The sequence below is a fragment of the Sinocyclocheilus rhinocerous genome, unplaced genomic scaffold, assembly GCF_001515625.1.
Source record: "Sinocyclocheilus rhinocerous isolate Xijiao unplaced genomic scaffold, SAMN03320098_v1.1 scaffold1152, whole genome shotgun sequence".
In the NCBI taxonomy this organism is placed as follows: Eukaryota; Metazoa; Chordata; class Actinopteri; order Cypriniformes; family Cyprinidae; genus Sinocyclocheilus; species Sinocyclocheilus rhinocerous.
The window spans coordinates 1961641-1984172 of record NW_015625590.1 but is presented as its reverse complement, the minus strand read 5'-3'; the positions used below and the strand labels follow the sequence as shown (position 1 = coordinate 1984172).

Genomic DNA, 22532 nt, shown 5'->3' with positions numbered 1-22532 from the left:
TTAAAATCTGATTCAGTTTAAGTCTGAAAATTTGTGAATCAATTTATGAACTCCTTTTGAACAAAAGGTCACAAGTCTAATCTGCTAATAGATAATTTAGCAAAACAGATGCATTTTCACTGGAGGTCTCAGACCTTTGGACTGCACTGTATATGTACTGATCAATCACAGTACGTCTCTGGTGCCAAAAACAATCTGCTATCCATTGCATTAAACGGTAATCGTGAATACAATTATTTTGCTCAAAACGTTCCTTATACAAGGTTCTGTTTATTCTAACAAAATAAAAGGTGAATGTAGGAGTCCATGAAATTTCCTGTTGGCAGTTTTTCATTTCTATGCTAATTCGGCTGAATGAGAGTTCGAGCTACAGTGGCAAGGCTAAACAGCCTCTGTAAAGACATGTCTGTGGGCAGCGAGCTTCAGCAGACCTTGAGGCAAAGAGTGAAAAGAACGAAACAGCTCACAAAAGAAACAAACGTAAAGGCTGAGCCGATAACCACCCCCTCCCCAACCTCTCACACTCTCTCTCCTTTCCTCTAGTCTCTCCTTCGCTTTGTTCATATACACACACACATACAAACACACGCCCCCACAGACACACACATCCTTCTTCACTCACATCTACCCGCTCCTCTCGTCTCCCCTTTTTATCATTTTCATCTCTCTATCTGTCATTTTGACACTGCAAATATTCTGAATCCAGCATTGTCAAAGCTTTTCATTATCCAGAGTGATTAACTGTCAAAGCGAACACCACACCGCATATTTTGTTTTCTCACAATGCTACGGTTTGTAGATGTATCCGGCAATGATCAAAGAGATCAAGCGCTAATTTGTCGGTTCAATTAGTGAGTGAATATGTCAAGTTACACGGACGAAATTCAAAAAGTGTGTGATGTTTTCTTACAGACGGCCGAGTATTGTTAGGTTTTTGTGTATATGTGTGCACATACAGTATTATGGCACAAGTAGCTGGTGGTTTTAAGTGAATGGTTGCGACTCGCGAGCATATAAGGTGGGGGGTGGGAGGGTGGTTGGTTGGTTGGTTGCTATGCATCATTCCGACTCCCTTTCAGTCCCCCTTGAATGCTGGAGTTGAGTTTCCATGGAAACACTGACCCCTGGGAGTCGATGCTTTTCAGGAGGAGCCTTTTTTTACCTAGTGATTCACAGCTCAGGAAGTACAAGAACAAAACACACAAGCATCTTTATATTTACCTTCTAATACATAATTTTCTGGGCTCATCAGTGCCGCAGTTTTCCTCTCTTGCAATTTTTTTTTAATAATATAATTTTAATCATTTTTTGTTTCCTATCTCATATTTGTTTTTATATTCTTCTTTATTGTGTTTTGTATCTCAGATAAACCAGTGTCATTTTAGTATTATTTATAGACTATTATAGTATTTATGAATATTTTAAATTTTAAATTTTAATTTAATTTTTAAGAATTTTGTTATGTAGTTTTGCCATTTTTATTAGTTTTGTTTTTAAATTTTTTTTTTTTTTTTTTGTAATTTTAGTACTCCAACATGTTTAATTAATTGCTAAGGCAAGGTTTATCTAAGATGTATATTTTATTTAAGATATATTTAAATTAGCGAAAATGTTTTTTAAGTTTTAGTTAACAATACCAACACTGAGATAAACTTTTTTTAATACATTTGTTGTATTTTAATGTGATATTTTACAGTCTGCCTAATGTGACACAATCTGAAAAAAAAATGTAATAGAAAATTCTAAAGTTCTAGAAACAAAATTTCTCTAATTCTTTTATATTATTTTCATATTTTATGAGCTCAAAAAGGTGACCAATTATAGCACCTAAAATACATAGTTACCCTTACACATTCACATAACTTTTAACTTAAGATCATACTATGTAAACTGCCCACATAGAAACAAATTCAAATACTTTTAGGAAAGAAATCCTTAAAAAGAAATTTTAATGAACACATTTAGTAACAGTGCTTTCAGCAACATTTTAACAAGATCAGTATGTTCTGTGTGAGGCTTTGGTAAAATAGTACCAGCATGAGTCACTGCTTGATCAGAGGAGCAAACCTTTCTAAGTTTGGGAAGAAACCATGGTAACCACTGTTTACACTTTTTTCCCTCTATCAATGAGGAAACTGTTTTTCGCAGACATTGTCTAAAACTTACTCGCTGAGAACACAACATTGCTGTTCTGTTAAATTACCAGATTAAACTAATCTGTTAGATGTAACTTGATTTGTGGTTTAATGATACAGAAAATTATGAAATGGCAACTTGAAACAAAGTAATTACTATAAAGTCTAAAAGCAAGGCTTTGGTTTTCAATACATATGGGTACAGTTGGCGCAAAAATAGTTGTTATGTTCAAAGAAAGACATTGATTGTGCTACCAATAATGGGCTCCCAGTGGATAAAAACCATACTTCTTACTTTTAAATCCCAAAACTGAGAAATGGTGCATGCTAAACTAGCACAAGTGTGCCGGTTTCACTAGAGTGACTCATTAACTGACACCGGCCTCTCTGCTTATCTTCTCTTCAGGCCAAGCTGATAGTGCCCAACAGCACGGCAGGGCTGATCATTGGCAAGGGCGGAGCCACGGTGAAGGCCGTCATGGAGCAGTCTGGTGCCTGGGTCCAGCTCTCACAGAAACCCGAAGGCATCAACCTGCAGGAACGCGTCGTCACTATCAGCGGGGAGCCCGAGCAGAACCGCAAGGCTGTGGAGATCATTGTGCAGAAGATCCAGGAGGACCCGCAGAGCAGCAGCTGTCTGAACATCAGTTACTCTAACATCTCTGGCCCTGTGGCCAACTCCAATCCCACCGGTTCCCCATACGCCAACTCTGCAGAGGTAATGCCGGCTGCTGCCGCAGCGGCGGCGGCGGCCACGGCCTCCAGTCTCCTGGGGCAGGCCAGTCTGGCGGGAGTGGGCGCCTTCCCCACCACCATGTCCAGCTTCTCAGGGAACGACCTGCTGACTATCACATCCGCGCTGAACACGTTAGCCAGCTACGGATACAATACCAACTCCCTGGGCCTAGGGCTCAACCCTGCGGCTGCCTCAGGAGTCCTCGCTGCTGTGGCTGCAAGCGCTAACCCTGCCGCAGCCGCGGCCGCCAACCTGCTAGCCTCCTATGCCAATGACGCGTCCGCCAGCTCCGGCCACCACGCGACCAGCCTGGGAGGCTTCACGCTAGGCTCGCTCGCCGCCGCCACCGGAGCCACCAACGGCTACCTGAGCGCCGCTTCCCCGCTGATGGCGAGTTCACTACTGGCCACTGAGAAGCTGACCGAGGGGGCCAAAGATGTGGTGGAGATTGCGGTGCCGGAGAACTTGGTGGGCGCCATTTTGGGGAAGGGAGGCAAAACACTTGTGGAGTACCAAGAACTGACGGGAGCCCGCATCCAGATCTCCAAAAAGGGAGAGTTTGTTCCTGGCACCAGAAACCGTAAAGTTACCATTACCGGATCGCCAGCCGCCACACAGGCAGCCCAATATCTTATCAGCCAGCGAATCACATACGAGCAGGGTGTGAGGGCCACCAATCCGCAGAAGGTGGGCTAAAAACAGGGAGTATGAAAAAAGGAGAGAAAAGAGTGGGGGATGGGGAAGATACAGAGAAAGATGGAGGGCGTGAATATCAACGAAAATCAGCCACATTCTTTGTGGGAAAAATCTCAGTATTAAAAAAAAAGATGGAAATAATTCCTCTCAAAGTGGAAAATTTGAAAAAGAAAAATGTGTAAAATGTAAATATGGGTTTAATCCTTAAGTTCTGGATTTTTATTGGTTGATTTTTTTTTTTTTTTTGTGCATTTTCTGGACAGCAGTGAATGGCATTTCAACCTGGCATGCTGCCTCGCTGCAGTTCCCAGCAGGTGGGCAAGGTGGTCGGATGGGGGACAATGGGGTGGAGCAATCCCAGGAATCAGCCCTTTCCCCACCCCCATCCCCTCCTAGCTGACTGATTTTTGTTCTTTAATCTTTTAGTCCTTAGTTTAACTCCCACACTTTCGCCCTTCTCTTTAAGAGGGCCTGAGACTGATTATTTATCCCCCCCCAGTCTGTGACACCCCATATCCCACCCCAGCCCCCCTCACCCCAGCCCTCCCGATCCCAGCCGGCCCGACCCTGCCCCGCACCGGGCAGGATAGGGCAGGGGATGCGAGGCTGCTGCAGGGTCTCTCAGCGCCACTAGACATTGACCTGGGGTTCCAGTTGGACCAGGTGCATGCCACTACCGATGTTGTTAGCATAAGGGAAGCTTGTAGATCATGTTGCGGACATAGGCCAGGACGCAAAACGCACCTGAATCTTTCGTACCAGAGCTCCTAGAAATTGTGGCATTTGTCTATGGGATTCGAGGTCTGGTGTTTATACAAATACTATTATTATTATTATTACTACTACTATTATTATTATTATTACAAATTATCATCTCCATCAACGTTATTTATTAATATGATTTCACCCATAAGGACTGAAGTATTTTCTTTTGTTTTTCTTAATCTGTGAATTCAGGTTGACATGAATGTAAAGACAATATTTTGGATTTAGTTTTTTATTTAAGTACATTGAATCGTGTGTCCATGTAATATATGTGTTATTTAACGTCCAGTGATAACTACACCATCGGCACCAACAGAGAATAGGGGCAGATGTACTGTACAGTGATATTAATACAAAAAAACACACAAACACACACCCTCAGCAAACTATTACCAGACTTAAATGCTGAAAATGCAACTAAACACAGACTTGAAATCACAGTGGGACTAGACAATTTATTCACATATCTACTGAATGAGAATGTAGGTCTTTGCACAAGTCCAAGGGAGTGTATCAGAATACGACTTTATATAAAAGCCCATCCCTTTCTGTAACCTCCCAAAACATATCCCCGTCTTTACTCTACGCTGCCCCTCTGCAGCGCGAGAGACTGTGCACTTTGAGCCGCTGCAGTCGAGTATCTGCACAAATCTGCTGGAAAATTTGCGTAGATATTCCATATCAAATCAGAAAATTGGCCCTCAGAGCTCTGAGGCGTTTCATGAACACATACTACTGAAAGACTAAGAACAAATTCTGATCTGCACAGGCTGCTTAGTAACATGGTCTTCTCTGGAAATCCCAGGTTGTGTGTTCTACTGTGGCTATACATCCTGAGTCACCAGTAAATCTAATTCTAGAACGGGCTACCCATGTGAAGATCTTTCTGTGCAGATCCGAACTACCCATGTGCGACGTATGTGCTGCTAATAAGGTCCTATTTCCTTTTTGTTTTGAATCTGAGTACACTGAATTTCGTCTTAATGCACTGTTGAAGTGTGGAGGCCGTGATGGAAGGCCAAAAAAAGTCAGGGTTTCTATATCGTTATTGCATCGAAGCATCACCATGATGGAATGTACTCATGTGGAACGTCTCATATTCATAACAACCTCCATGGAGTCAAGGTATCGCTTACCGTAGGGTGGAAAGGAAGCCTGGATGGTTTGTTAGGTTGAGGTCAGACAAGTTTTTTTTTTGGCATCATGTTGCAGTATCCAACCTTAACTTTCCAAGTGTGCACTAACTAACCGCCAGCTGGCCGTGTATATTTATCGTGAAGGGGCAGAGGATGGTATATTCTGTACGCTTAAACTTTAGGTGTCCTCCAAAACTATTCTGTGTCTAAACAACTGTTATTGATTCTTTACCGGCTGGAATGAGCTGAAAAATACCAAACTCATCGAAACCACAAGACTTTAGCACAGAGAGCATTTCCCAAAGAATAATTAGACCAACAGAAAAAGACAGAGTTTGTGCTCTCTCTCCCAATGACTAAAGTAATGATTCTTTCCTCTCCTTTGCTATTGGAGCACCAGGGAGAGTAAATCTGAACCGATTGGTAAGGAGGCTTCTTTATTCTCATCTAAAAATCATCACCTCCCCTCACCTCTTCTCAACACCCTTTTTTACCTTCGTGCACCCCCATTCTGACACATCAACCCAGAGACCCCCTTTTCTCTCACATCTCTCCATGGGTGGCGATGTCTGGTGTAACAGTGCATGTCTGCTTGCCCTTTCACGAAACAATGATGGTGTGAAAGGGAAGATGCGCCTACAGAGTAGAACTAGAAGCTTGCAGTAGATCATGATTGCACACATCACACCTTCAAAAAGAGACTTACTATGAGCCATCCATGTGTTTTGTATGGTGTGCATGTGTGTGTATATATGCGTGTAAAGGTGATAGGTTTGGATAGATATGAATGTGTCTAGCAGTTGGGCCCAAGGTGAGGAGGTCTAACAAGCGACTGAAACAGCAATGACTCAAGGTACTCTACTATAAGATAGTTGCACGTTTTTTTTTTTTGAGGTGCAATTTTCAAACAGTAGGGCATAATAGTTCAGATTTGAAGATCAAGACGAGGAAGTGATGGCAATCGAGCGCCTCCGCATTTTAGAGTGCATCTATGTGTTTGGTTTTACCCATGATGCAGTACTTCATCAGACACTTCAGAGCTTGAACGAGTCTCAGTAGATCCCCCAGATAATTTTTTTGTAAAAAAAAAATAAATAAAAAAAACCTTGGTTACATCGCCGTTTGATCTAAGACACATAAAATACAAGATATTACTGTGAGAATTCAATGTGAAAACTATAAAAAGGTGCCAACATAGTGTCAAGGAGCAGCTTTCTGTTTTGTTGTTTTTGTATTCAGGACTAAAAGTACATGGGGGGGGGGGGGGTTGGTTTTGTTAGTAACTGCGAAAATAGATCAAATGTGATGAGTACTGAAAGCAATATACGTAGTAGCATGTCGTCATGTCTTGTCCTTTTATTCTGTCTGTGTAGGAGCTTTGGATTTACCTAGATGTTGAGTAGATTTGCATATACTATTTTTTAAGTTGTGAAGATGCTGCTATTGAATAAGTAATGTACTAAAATTTAAGATTAAAAAAACATATCTGGTCAGTCATTTAGCAGGATGTGGTAGTCGTAAGAGGTGTAACTAAATGCTACACTGATAATGAAGTAATTGCTATATCAATGGATTAAATAAACCTGTGCCAAAATAGATCTTTACAGATTTAAATGTGATTTAAACACCATTAGTTAAGAGCAGACATACTTTTGTAATTTAAAAAAAGAAAAAAATGTGAAAAGTGCCAAATAAGCCACAGTTAAGATATAACTAGCGGGGTGACTAGAGAAGCAAAAAATAGACATTAGCACTATAAGGTTGAGAGTTTTCTACCCCTTAAACTAACTAGTCCTTGTAAAAAAGAAGGGTGGGATTCATCTCGTAGGCCAAACAAAAGCAGGGTGCCATGTGGCCATTAACTCATCCCTGGGGCTAAAAGACTGCCGAGTTAGCTTAGCATGGTTAAAGTTTTATAAGTTATCAGCATTCTTAAGTCAGCCTTTTATAGTTCTGAATATGTATTTTGTGAAGATAGATGTTATAGCGAAGACAAAAAATCGTACAAAAAAAAAACAATTAGGCAATGTGCATTCATTATGAGGACAAAACTTTGCATGGCAACAACAGTTCGAGCTATTAAATTAGCTTTTTCACATTTTTACCTTTTTATTTTTAGTTTTGCTAAGACCAAGCTGGAGTTTTTGTTGTCCATGAAAACTAGGCCACAGAAACCAAAACCATTCATAGTCATGGTCACATTCAGCATCGTAACTATAGCACTCATTTTGTATAGACTTATCAATGTTTTGTGATTATTTATAAGAAAAACAATGGGAAAAGTTGGGAATGGAGGGTTAATTTAGCAACATTAACATGGCCGTGAATGTATTCACCACTACATAAGTTTGCATATCACTCTTTCGATCATGATTTTAGGGCTTTTGTTTGCTGTCAGTACTAACATCATTAGGCTTCTGTTCTTTAGCTTGTTCTGCCATCACTGCACATTAAGCTTGACCCATTCTCACGATAATATGCACTTTATACTTCTCTTACGCTTCACGCCACCCCAGATAAGAGCAGCCCTGTTTCCGCTAAACTGCTTGAATCCTTTACCTCAGACCTCCACGAATAAAGGAAAGGGGCGGGACTTCCCGATGACGTCATAACGCAATGTTTGCATGAGAAAGGATTGGCCAGATGTTCGAAGCTGACCAAAAACAGCAGAATAGTTTTTACAGAAATCGTTATTTTGACAGTGTTTTTTATTATTACTATTAATGATAAGTGCCAAAAAAGGGCATGTTGTTGTTTTTTCCTCTCTCTCTCTCTCTATTAAGGCCATGCTGAGACTTCAATATCAAAATTGCACTGTGCTTAGTCATGGTTGCTATGTTTTTTTGTGCGTAGAGGAGATGGCGCAGTTGTGTTTTTGTGCACGCGTCTAGTAGTTTCTCACACGGTCAAGTTGAGATGAATGCAAACTTATGGTTTAGCTGATGTCGAGAGGGTCATTGCTTTTATGTGGGCGCACAGCTAGAGCTCATCGCTCTTCCCAAACCCCACACGCCACCAGTTCAACCCCACCCCCGGCTCCCCCACGCCATCAGAAGATGACAACCCGGGGTCACTCTTGAGCTCGTACCCATTATAGCACCAGCAATGTTAGAATACATTTGTCATATCACTGTTCTGTTCTCTTTTTTATTTTCCTGTTTTTATTTGTACGACACTCTCTAACCTAGACCAAGTATAACAAAAATGTCATTCATATGTATCCTGTTTACTCTCCCTTTTTCTCCCTTTTGCACTTTCACTGCTCCCCTTTTTTCCAACCACTCCCCACTCTTCTGCCGACCTCCCCCTCACACCCTCCCAGACTTTCTCCTGAGTGCCAAACAAAAACAGTACCATTCCAAACTTTTTGAGTTCTCTTGTATGTTGGACATCCATTGGACGCACCCATGAAGCCAGCATGTTTCTCCATAACATGATGTCAGTCATGACGCCTCAACATTACCCAAAAAGCGAGCAGTAAAAGCAAGACCTGGATTAACACAGTAAAACACGGCTGGCTACCTCTCATAAACTGCTTTTCCTAATTCTGTCATCTCTTCAACCTCCAGGACATCACTGATTGTGTGCCATAATGTTGGGGGCACTGTCACTCTCCTCACCCCCGAGTCTCTCCATTTGATTTTCTCAATGGAAAACATTACGCGCAAGCAAAGAAAATAAAAATCCATTTTAATGGCAGGTTTTTTTTGTTCCTTTAGCATAAAAAATGCTAAAAAAAAAAAATCTGAGGAGTGTGTAAACATCAGCCGTGCAGCCATCTTCTGTCTTCTGAACTTTGAACTTCTCACCCCTCATGAACTTTCACGAGACAAAATTGTTTCGCTGTGATGCCGAACGATCATTTTCATGCGTCTCAACCATGCTTGAGCTCCACATCTAATGTTTCTATGCTGCCAGCTTTGTTTTCTGATAACCCTTCATGAGCTTATTTATTTTCAAACTACTATACACTATTAATAAATGGCATCAAGAAACTAGACAAAAGGGAATGACTGGAAAGATGAATTACTGTTTTGTTTTTAGTATTTTAGTGGTTTCTTTTAACATCATCCATTAACTGACTTAAAAAAGTATTAAATATTTAATGTAACTGTAGCATTGTGTTTGTACAAAAAATAGTGAGTTGTGTTTCTTGACTTGTGGATTACCAGTGAAGTCAGCAATTTAGTGCTAATATCTATTAAGTCGTTCCTTTTTCTTTTACTCTTTTTCTTTTTTATTTAAGGGTTATTATTTTCCGACAGCAACAGCAGTCATTATAAATGTTCATTTTACCATCACCTGTCTTCTGTTGTCTTATTCTTCACCTCCCACTACACTCAGTTTCATCAAATAACACATTGCAAGTTCGTGCCTGAAACCATGTGCTCGGTCTTGGGGGAGGGGCCATGCTGCGTGAGTGATGCAAATGAGTGAATGTACGAATGCGACTGCTTGTGAAAGGCTTGGCCGGGTGGGTGTTATGTCTTTTGTCCACCTATAGCTAAAATCTGTTGGGTTTCCATTTACCAATGGAACCTGCTGATGTTATAGCTGAATCCCATCATGTAAGCCTAGTTGATTTTGATCGTCCATAACTCCCCCTCCTCCGTTTGCCAACCACTTTCCACCACTACCTGTACCCTCCCCCGCTTACGAGCCATTCCCTCGCCACGCACCTCCCACGCCATGTGATGTTCTCCATCGATAACATACTACTCGACCAGACCCACATTAACCCTGTTCTCATGCCTTCAGAGAAGGCAGTTGCCAGTCAACCCACCCTCCGCTCATGATCTGCCACCATCCCTTACCGGCTGCCGGGGCCAGGCCCAAATTATGAAATTATAAATTTTTTTTTTAAAAATTTAAAAAAAAAAATCAAAATACAGACAAGTGACTCTCAGGGTGTTTATGTAATCTACCTTACTCTGTGAACTCACAGAACCGAGACCCAGCTCTCCCTCAAGTTATTTAAGGAGCCCAAAGACAATTTACCATGTATGATTGCTTATCAAGTCTTCTTCTTTAAAAAAAAATAAAAAATGACAATAACATCAACAGAATGATATGCACCAAATTAAAGGAGCAAACAAAATGCTGTAATGTTTACAACTTAACGAGACCAATGCTGTTGAAAGAATGTGTAGGAGTTCAAAGACAATTCTTTAATAATTACGTAATTTCAAAGTGACTTCATTTTAAATGATCATTTCTATGTGACATGGAGTTATGTGTTAACTGAGGCATTTTGGAAACATTGCATGTTCCTCTTTTTTGCAATGACTTACATTTTTCTAAATGTGAGAATGGCTGGTACAGTGTAAAGTCAGAGCTACATTTAGTTGCTAATAATAAACTACATTGATGTCAGTGTTCATCTCACATATCTTGGAGAAAGTTCCGAAAAGGAAAGCAAAAAATATGTGATTGCCGGTACTGTATAGAATTTGTTCATATTTGTATATGGTGACAGTGAAAATAAAGGATGTACTGGAAGTATCAGGGACACGTGGGTAGAGTTTGAAGGGCCACTTACAACACCGACTGTAAAGCTCAGTCATGAGGTAAGTTACATGAGGGGGGAAAACTATCAATTTTGTTTTTAGATTTACAGATTTTACCTTTATTTAATATATGAATATGAAATCCATTACATGGATGTTTTAATGGAACTGGCATCTACATGTTAGAGTTTAATTATTTAAATAAAGCTAGTAAGAAAAACATTTTGCATAGTGCATCAGTGCAATAAGCCTGAAAAAAATAATTTTAGTATGGGTGTCTTGAGTGTGACTGATATGCAAATGCAGCGCGTGTGATGTAACACAATGTAATTTGCCATCACATGCTTGGTAAAGCAAAGCCAAAGGTCGTTTTTGCTCTTAATGCATGTGGTTTCAGGATTAAGTCAGCTCAAGATTATCTCAAAAACATGATAAAGTCTCTTGTTCATTGTCATTTACCTACTTTTTCTGTGCACTAATTCATCCAACTTGCAAAAACCACCTTCACCTTCCCAACATGTCTCCAAAGCCAACACCAGCTAAAGACACCGTGGATATCCCAATATAGCCATCGGTCAAAGAGGTTGACCGGTCTTCATGTTGGCTTCCAGCACATTGATCTGTGGTGGAGACCCCAGGGAAATTAACATTTACCGCATGATTTAAAACCGGTCTCACCAAATCAACCATAAACTAAAGAAGTTTCTCCGGTGTTCAGACAAAATGGCTCAATTTAATAATTTTTTCAGTGATGGTCTTTTAAACAGCGTTCAATTCTAATAGGATGTTTTGCTCAAATTTGGTGAACGTTGAGGGATTTAAAAGGCAGCTTTTAGATATCTTGGATGGATAAACAGAGTCGCTCTGGCAAAAATCAAATGTATGAATGTTTCTGTCATGCATTAGTAGTGATTTTCAATCTAGCCACGATCCTGTGATATCTATATCTGCATCTATAACTCGGCCCAAAGCTCTGAGCTTCTTTTTAAACATGGAAACTGTCATGATGAATAATTAGGTCTTTCAAGTGGAATCATCACTCCCTCTCTCTGTCTCCACTGGGAATGGTGAGCTGGTGTAGCCGAAGCTCCATCATTTCAAATGTATCCAATCTTGCTAATTGTGCACCTTTACCAGCCCTAGGCCATGATTGATTTTCCCCGCTCCAGCTCGGTTGCTTCCCCTCACCTCAAACCCAACAGGCTTTTCCTCGTTTCAGCCCAGCTGTTCCAGAAAGCAAGCCTAACTGTTTCTGTCCTCCCTCCTCTCCTTGGAGGGGGCGTAAAAGGAGTAAGAGAGAGAGCAAGAAGCAGACAAGAATATGCTCTCAGCCCTCATAAATCCCTAGAGTTGGAAAGCAGACCTGTGGAACATGTGCAAAGATCTCCAGTCCTTAGTCCAGCACTTAAAGGGAGAACGCACAGTACACTGTCCTGAGATCGTGTCGGCCACTCTCAGCTGTTTTTATTAAGACGGACTGTCTTTGCATTTTCCTTGAATGCTGTATGTTGAATGTGTGCTATCTCTCGCTCCTTTTTAAGTCAGATTAGTTACAGTGGCCCTAAAATGTATTTGGACATTTAAAATGTATGTAATATGTAATTTCATTACATTAGTTATTTATATATAGATATATATTTACATTAGTTATAAACTATAAAATTGTATAAATATGACTGTATTATATTAGTTTTATATTTTATAAATTATATACTTTTTATGTGTTATATACGTTTTTTTAAATATATTACATTGTGACATTTTTAGCTTGATTATTTTATTTGACATTTTTCATTAATTTTAACTGGGCTTACACTTTTTGGGGCCACTGTACATTGGTTTATAGATTTGTATGTAAAATTACTAAAGTATTTCGTTTCTACAGATGCATTGTTATAAATTGCAATTATGTGCAGAAAAAAAAAGTTGAAGCCTGAAAATAATGACAGAACATCTGTCACTGCAAATGTGTAAAAGTAAATCATTTTGATTTGCGGTTTGAGCAACCGCTTTCTGGCTGCAAATAGGCCTCAGGAATGCATGAGCCGCAGTTATAAACGAACAGCGCTGAAGTGAACAGCATGAATTCAGCATGAAATCTGTACTATTAATAGGGCTGACTCTTTAAAAACAGCTAGGATACAGAATCAGTCAGTGCGGCGCAGTCTAATCGATTTAAAGCTGGTGCATCTAGGATACATGAAGGCTTGTGCTGATACAGAGAGTAGCTGTCACGTCAAAGCGAGGTGAAATCTGGCCCACAGGAAGGCTATAAAACGAAAGTCAGCAATTGAGTCGCAGTAGAAAATCACTTTGTCCTCATTTCCCCCCAGATTACTTTGTGTACATGTGAATATATCAACCGAATATACAATATATACTCCCATATTGTCTAGTCAGTGACTAATGCTAGTCTTCAATGTACAAATCTGACCATAAACTGTTGCTAAGACGAAACCAAATCAGTTGGTGGTCCATAAGAATATGTACTTTGATCAGCAATAATGTTCAAAACTTTATAAGCTACCTTTTTATGGCTTTGATATGTTTGTTTGAATGTTGCACCATGTATTCACTGTATTTTGACAGAAGTAGTACAAAAGTGACAAAAACAATTGATAAATCATTCTAATCAATGTACATTTTTTTCTCAGTTACTTGATTGTGTTTAAAAAGTGCAATTTAAAAAGCAACTGTACTACGCTGTAGCAAGAAAATGCTTTCTCTTTACTGTGAAAGAAAACTGCAGGCTTCAAAGAAGACTTCATCCTTCAGTCATAAAAGGCCAGATTTAAACTCTATATTCTAATTTAATTTTGCTCCCCTTTTTCTTTATTTAAAGAGTATAACATTTCCTTAAGTGGGAACACCTGTGATTGTTTTTGACAGACCAAAATATCCACCCAGTTCCATTTCACTCAATTCAAACTGGTTTCATCGTCAACACAAAAACCACTGAAAATGATTGTAATAGTTTTGTATGTTTTTTTTTGTTTCTTTCTGTTGTAATATTTCTAACAAATGAAGCTGATAAATTATCCTAGAGTTTGTTCGTAATATAAAGAATAACTTTTAACATCAGTGTTTTATGAGTATATGTACATAAGATAAAGAAATAAATTAAGAAAGTTGCAATGCAAAGCTGTGATTTTAAAGCACTGTAGCGTGTACAGTGATTTGTTTTTTATCAATTTTATGGTACATACGATATGTTCTGCATTTCTGCAGTTGTTTCGTTTTGTTCATGAGCATATGCTTTAATAAATATGTTTTTTACAGTATTGCTGAGGACCAAGCCATTCTTATGACAAATTACAGCAGTGAACTTACAAAGCAACCTTATATAGGTCACTGTTTCCTTATCTTTCAAGTGTGTATTTTTTTTCTAATTATCCATGAATTCTTGCTTTTATCTGTAATTAGCTTTGGTGCTGTACATGGAAGTCTATCTCAAAAGTCTTTCATATGTGATGTACATTAGCACCGATGAACTCTGCTGGGCTAATGAGGGATATAAATGCACAAGAGTCTGTCTACGCAACTGCAACTTCGCACCTCTAAGGGGCTTAATTGGGTCACTGCTTGCCGCAAATATGACTGGAGCACAATGAAGACAACAATTTATGCTCCCAAGACACGAGATAAAATAAGAAACGTCTTAGTTCTTGTATAAATTTCTCCACGGTTTCTGTGTAGGTTGACGGTGCGAGACACCAGGCACGCAATGACAAATACACACGTCTGTGGAGGAGGGTCTTTGTGACAAAAATACTTACTGAAATGTACTAGATAGAAAACTGTAAATTGAAATATATATCAAAGTGCATACCCAAACCAAATAACAACTTTTAATAAGGTGAAGTGTCACTTTTTTCTATTCCAGCTTAATGTGCAGAGACAACCAAGTAAATGAGCAAACAGGGAAAATATAAGATTATAAGAGAAATTCACAATGCATGATATTAGCGATAGATAGATAGATAGATAAATATTGAATTGAATAGATAGATAATGTACAGTGAGAAATAAATAAATTATATATATATATATATATTTGCTGGTTTACTTGGTTTGCTAGTTTACTAGGTTGCTTTTCAATAACAGTCAGTGAAAAAAAAAAACTTTTTGACTGTGAAAGTCTGTGTAGCCAGCAGAGGCTAACAGAGCAGTCCATGCTAACTGGCCAAACTTTTACCCATACAGGGGTGCGTTTCCCAAAAGCAACTATGGTCGCAAATTCTGTTACCAATAGAGTTCAATGGAACTTGTGAGCATAGTTAGTAGAGAGATGTAACGATTTACTCAACTCACGATGCGATATGATTCACAATACTGATTTCACGATACGATTTCCTCACATTTTTTTAAAGAAATGGGATTTAAGACAATTATGAATAAAAAAGGTGTCCTTTCATTATTTCTCAGACAAAATGCTGCGCATTTCTTTGTGAAATTAAAATGTCAAATAACAAAGCTACATCAAATAAATAAATAATACAAATAATAGAAATATACTAAATAATTGAAATATATATATATTATATATATTTCTAAACTTTTCTGAAGACAGTCTGTTCCCTCAGAGATTTAAATCTCACATATTTTTATCGATTTTCAACCGGCTCGGGGTGCATTGTTAAATCACTAATAGTTAGCTAACAATGCTTTTGGGAAATGCACTCCAGACGTAACACTGAATCAACCAATGACATGATTTTAGGGTGGGACTATCTGTTTACCTGCATTAGGGCAAACACTGTTACCTTTTTGAAAACAGTCATTATTTTTCAATTCCATTTGGTTGCGTTACTGGCAAAAATGACACACTTTACCTTTAATGTTTATTAAAAATTAAACAAATTGGGTTTGAAATTGTATTTTAGTGTAATTTGTAGGATATACAACTAACATAGCCATTTCCAGTAGGCTGAAATAAAATATTGATTTATATTAAAGCCATAATTGCAACAGTAAACAGAACACATCATAAACACAACAAGCTTTTATTTAATCACCATAGAAACTGGTCAGAGCCTTCTGACTGAGCACAATATGTCCTCTGATGATAAACCCTCACTGTGGACACTCAAGTCTCTGGTAAGAGGACTACAGTATTTAGCCAAGACTCACTGATGAAGATCCAGCACTGAATTTCTTCCAGCATCTCATTTTCCTAAAAGCTCATTTAAATAAACTGAGCTCTTAAACTCAAACACCTACTTGCACCAGTTGCATTAAATAAACATAATCATATCTTTGACACTGAGGTGACATGCTGCTCTACAGCCCGCCTCCCCAACTCCTGTGCTCCAGAAGACGTCAACTGCAAGGGTAACACAGGGAACCTGCCCCCCACCACCACAACAACAACATTGTTTTTTCATCATTTTTTTTTTCTTGCCCCCCCGACTCAAGAGTCAAATGTACCCCATGCCGAGGGGAGCCATTTATCTCTTTCGCTCATCCACAAGGGGACAAAATACACATCTTGTGACCTTTCTATGCAACTCACCACAGCACTCTGAAAGACCATAGAAGGAACATTTTATGGTGAGTTGAAAGGAGGAACGATTCGCCATGCTCTTGTGCTGCAGAGTTGAGCAGACGAGCGCCCTTGAATCTGGTGTGTGTATGTGTGTTGTAGGTTTTATGATGGATTTTAGTACCACAGTATCGCTGTGAAAATCCAACGCACAGTAATATCACAGCTTGCTGATGAAAAGGAACAAAAGTATCTTATGCAAGTCCTTATAATCAGTTGTGGCAGCATAAGCTTTGTGCATGTACGTGTAAAAGTACACTTCCAGCCTTACACTCTTAAAAATAAAGCTTCTTTATTGGCATGTATGATTCCATGAAGAACCTTTAACATCCATAGAACCGTTGCATTGCAAAAAAGGTTCTTAAAATATTCTTCACACTAAGAAAAAAAAAAAGGTTCTTTTAAGAACTGTTCACTGAAAGGTTCTTTGTGAACCAGATATTGCATTGCTGCAAAATGCCCTATTTGCAGTATATATTTTTTATAAGTGTACTTGTTTTTAAAGTAAAAAATGACTAAGTGTTTCTATTTCGATAAATTGTTTCTATTTATATCCTGTTTAATTCTGAAATATATCACAATGCGGAAGTGAAATGCGTTTGCGAATGCTATTTCTAATTGGTCTTTTGCTTTCCTAAGTTATGAATATGCCGGAACGGCGAATAAATACAGGGAATAAAGAGTTTTTATTCTAGACTGCTTCGCAAAAAGGTTTTATTTTGAAATACTGTAACATTCTGGCATGCAGTGCCACCATCCACACAACAACACAGGGCTGCTTTTCCCAAAAACATCATAAGCCTAAGTAGATCAGAGACTATCAGTGCCAATGGTTTCTACAATCTACTTAGGCTTGTGATGTTTTTGGGAATTGCAGCCCGGATTTATATTTATATATCCAAACTCGCACAAATGACAGAAAAAGTTAAAGCAATCACAATCCCTAAGCAATGACAAGGTGTGTCTAAGCAACAATTCTGTACAAGAAAAGGGAAACCCTCTCAATTTAATTTGAACCACAAGTTCGACTCAGCTCCCAATTAGCCTACTTTACCAACATCTTCCCCCTGTTTTTCCATAGTTTTAGCAACAGCAGCTAGCACCTGAAGGTTAAATCTAACAACAATTCCATGAGGTTATAAAAAGCTCTAGTGACCCAGTTTCCATCTGCACTCCCCCTTTTATCTCAACAAGTCATGAAAAAGAGGCAGAAATGGAGATGATGTCAGAACCTCGCAGAGGGAAGAGTGCGTTTGGCACCGGTGGGAGTAAGTGACCCTTGGACAGATGGAAGCACAGCATGTCTGGCAGAGCCAGTGTCGGCCTACCCTAACGGGTCATGCAGTCGCCACCGTGAACCCTGGCCTCAGACAAAATAAGGCTTGTTTGGGCAGAGAAAGAAAATGGCATATTTTCAACAAATTATCAGTTTTTTATTTAAACTAAACTGAGATTATAGCCTTGCAACATTAGTAACAGCCCAATTTTCACACAAATGTGTTGTAAAACAATATGATACAGCAGTAGACACTTCAGATGGAGAACAGCAAAAAAAAGTAATAAGTTTTAAATTAATTTGTATAATTTATATAATACATAAATATATAACATTACACACACACATACATATATATATATATATAACACAAAATGTTCACATTAGGACGGCAGCAGTAGATGCTTGAGAAAAGCAAAAAAAGTAATAATAATAATAATAATATATAATTACTAATTATATATATATATATATAAACACAACATAAAATATTTATTTGTAGGGCACAATGAGCTCAGGCATCTGTTGAGTTTGGCCGATCTCCACTATTGCCGTTATCATCCCAGCCAAAAGTTGTTTTCAAAGGCTGTTTTAATTAATTAATCAATTTATTTATTTTGTATAAAATTAAAAAAATATTTCAGGCAGCACATCTTGGTCAGTGACAGAAACCGAGTCACTGAGTGCTCTCATGATATGAACACATTTATAGAGGTGGGTAAGGAAACAATGAGGAAAAATGGCATTGTGGTTGTCATGGCAACCAGCTGAAAGACCTGCTGCTTTTATAACATATGTCTGACTTGATTTGGGTGTGCACATTGCAACAGTAGAATCACACTTGTTTTATTCTATTTTTATTTTTTTAATGCAATGCAGGAGCCAAATCCAATTGCATTCTTTGCAGGCTTCATCAATACAATCAAACACAAAATAAATAAATAAACAATCCTATATTTCTGACACCATCTATATTGAAATGTAAATGAGAGGCTTATAAGGTGAAACTGCACTGAAAAGCTCCCTGAATTCCTTGCTGCTGCAGAGGAGGCTCAATGACACATTTTGGAATCGACTGCTTTGAAGTGAGTGAGTCATGTCAACGCATTAGTATGCAAACAAATTTCTGGTGCAGTAATTTATCCCAAACAAACACTTCAATAGGACTTATCAAGCAGAAATATTGACTACTGCGTCTTGATGTGAAGAAATTGTTGTGTATTCAGGTGGACACTGGTGCTTCTTCTGTCGTCTCTAATTTGGGGAAGGTATCTATCGATGTGTGCCGAAACCCATTCCGAACGCGGCTCCGTAGTCCTTGGCAAGTCCGCGTTGCTATGGTAACTCCCCCGACCCCCCTCCCCAAATGCTGCAGGCCGCATGGAACACGCTGAAGAGTGAGAGAGCGAATGAGTGAGAGCCCCCGCCTCTGTGATAAAATCACAGGTGGTGACAAATCACTTGTCTCTCTGTGACTCAAACTCAAAAAATAAATGCCAAACGATGCAAAGTGTGGGTGTTGGAAACAGGTCCACATAAAATAATACACGCATTTGAAGTTCTTTACTGCGCGCGCGCGCACACACACACACACATACATATATATATATATATATATATAGTATATGTGATGATATATATCATGTTTAATTCACAAAAAGTTCTCACTGAGAGTATCAGCAGGTGCAGCGTAAATACCTGATCAACGCAGATGTAAGCAGCGCCTGTGTGAAATTCCTCTCATGTGATCCCATTGGACTCTGGGATGTTGAGCTTCACCTGCATGTGCGCAGTGGGAGGGGCAAAGAAACCGAATTTGCAGGCGGCAAACGTGCCGGTGCTCATTAGAAAACATGACCATACCTCAGTGCAGAACAAGCGGCGGCCCTTCAGCGTTCTCTCCGGCAGAGGGAGATCTCACGCCACCTACCGGCGAACCGCAAGTACTGCAGAAACGCAGTGTTTAAAGAGAAAGTTCAGCTAAAAGTTAAAATTGCCATTCTTTTTGTAGAACACAAACAGAAAATATTTTGAAAACCGCCTTCACAATGAAAGTCAAATCCTAAACATATATTATTTAATGCTCCACGGAATAAAATCATTCAAGTTTGGAACGACATAAAGGTGCGTGAATGTGAATTTTCATTTAATACCTGTATAGACCTCTGAGAAGCGCCATATTTAATTTTTTAACAGGAATAAAAATGAGGATGTGAGGGACAAAAGTACAGTGCGTTCAATGGATTGTACTGTTGTTTAATAACATACCGATTGTTCAGCTGACCAGATGTCTTTCTGGAAAGGAAAAAAAAACTTTCAGTAGACAAAAACTCAATTAAACAGTTCAAAAAGTTGAGTTGTGAAAATTTCACGATTAAGGTCTATTACATAAAATAGCATCTCTGTGATGTGCAGTTGCTTGAATGACAGTAAAACACACACACAAAAAAATTTATATATATATTTTTTAAGCAGAAGAATAAATCAATGCATAAGGTAATTATGAACACTGTACAGAACTTTTGAATTACTTTATGACAAGACAGCTTCTCCATTATATTTGACAGTTAAATATTACAGTAAGCATTTGTGAACATGACAAATTGATAACGCATTTCTTATGACAGTCTACTCGTGTCGACTACTCTTCTTTTTCTTCTTTTTGGTTTTCCCTGGTGTGTCAATGTAATCATATGAAGGATCCAGTGGCTCTGTTTTGGATATTAAACTTGCATCAGTTATGTCTTCACTATGTCTTTCCTTCTCTTTCTTCACCTTTTTCTTCTTCCTCCTCCTCCTTTCCTCCGTCGGTTCTTCCTCCATAAGCTCAGATAACTCTAACTGATCACAGTCAATCTGTGTCTGTTCTTCCTTGATAAAAACTGTGTCACTGTCCTCTTGCCTCTTGTCTTTCTTTTTCTTTTTCTTCTTTTTCCGCTCCTCGCCCTCAATCGGATCCTGACTGGTTCTTTTGGGAGCAGTTGGAGAGACTACGGTGACTTCATCTTGCCTGTGAGCTTGCCTGTGAACTACCAAAAGGCTGGAAACGTTGCTTCAGACCAGCTGGGATGGATGGAGCTGGAGTGGCCGGGATGGGAACGGGACCTGGGTTCTCACTGCAGTTTCCGTAGCTCTCTGAGATCTTGAGGACACCACTGAAGCCAGAGAAACAGAGAAAAGGCTTCCCTTTGGAAATGAACAGATGGAGGTCTGATGGTGCTGTCCTGCTACTGAGGACGCTGTAGATCTGAGGTGTTGTGCCACAAGACTGGACCATTTCCAGTCCTGATAAGGGAACTTTGAGCTTTTCAAAGCTGCAAAGGACACAAAACAATGACTATTAAATTGATAAACCACAATTTCATTTATGCAATATTTAATACAGGGTTTTGTTTTTTCATTCTAATTTTAGCAATGATTTCTTGCAGTACATTTAATACATTCAAACCATTTAGCCAGTAACGTACAGGCAGTTACCCTCAATGGACAGACATAAATTACAATGTTGCCATGTTTTCATTCATTCTACAAATTTACATTTACAAAGAACAATATCTACCTAAAGCAATATTTCAGAACACAGCATGACTAGAAAAATTTATATTCACAGTAGAGTGTTCCGTGACTTTTAAGACAATCACAATTTTGATATTTCAAAACAGTAATATTTCCAGATTTTCCATGACCATTGGATCCTTGTCAATATTTTAAAAATAAATAAAAACCAAACCAAAATTCTTAAGGGATTTAAAGGACTACTAATAGATTTTCTGTTATTAAAAAATATATTATTATTACAGTGATATTGTACAGGACTGCTGGAATTTACAGAACTCCTGTAGATTTTCTATTTCTATTATTATTTTAAGTATAATTAAATATCACTTGCTACTTGCTATTACTTGCATAAAAATACAATTAAATTGTATTAAACAATAAACATTTTTATTACATTAATTTAATATTAATAATATTTATTATTATGCGTGACCTCCTCAAAATTGGTCCCAAATTATGACAGAAATCATTTTAGCAAAGCTGTACATTAATCCCAATATGTTATTTAAAACAATTAGCTATTTCCAGAGTATTTTGTACCATTTAGGATCAAAACGAGCTGGAGCTTTGATGAGCCACAATTCCTTCTCTTCATCTTCGTCCCATAAGGCGCTTACAGAGGAACCATACGACATGGGCACAAAGTCACCCGGACATTGGTACTTTGAAACTGGGGGTAGAAAATAAGGTTAGATACTTTCTAGGCATTGGACATATTTGAGTTTACTGTATGTAGTGAAGAGACTGAACAGTGTTAGTTAGTTAGCACCCACCTCTCTTCTTTGCTGCCGAAGTCCGTTCACAAGCTTCATCTTCACTGTCCGACATATCGGCGCTCTTTTACTATAACAGTCTGTAATAAATGTATTCCGATGTCAGTGTCACCAATATTTTACTCCGAATGCAAATGCCCATGTAAACATGTGAATCACATGTGGATGGAAGGGAATCAACTTTGATCCGGAAGCACTTGTAGCAGTCGTTTACATATATACGACAGCAGAGGACGCACATATAAAGCTTTTCTATCCCGCAATACTGCAATACTGTCAATGGACAGACGCCAGGTTTGTGAAGAAAATTAAACGAATTTAGTTAAACTTCGCAATAAACGTAAATATTTAAAACTGTTTATTATGCTGAATAGGCTGTTCATTAGCAAGTTCCCACTGTGACATTAT

The 22532-nt window shown here is 38.7% G+C and overlaps 1 protein-coding gene and 1 pseudogene across 2 annotated transcripts in view; one reads left to right on the top strand and one right to left on the bottom strand.

Annotated features, from left to right (window-relative positions):
• The window catches only part of LOC107756760 (RNA-binding protein Nova-1-like), a 55265-nt gene extending 50822 nt beyond the window's left edge, over window positions 1–4443 (top strand). For both annotated transcript variants that reach the window (XM_016573993.1, XM_016573985.1), the window contains one exon: window positions 2542–4443. In XM_016573993.1, the coding sequence (XP_016429479.1) occupies window positions 2542–3567 (1026 nt within the window). In that variant the 3' untranslated portion in view covers window positions 3568–4443. The remainder of the gene's footprint in view (window positions 1–2541) is intronic.
• Window positions 4444–19906: 15463 nt separating this feature from the next.
• On the bottom strand, window positions 19907–22324 carry LOC107757439 (DNA-directed RNA polymerase I subunit RPA34-like; annotated as a pseudogene).
• Between the last annotated feature and the right edge of the window lie 208 nt (window positions 22325–22532).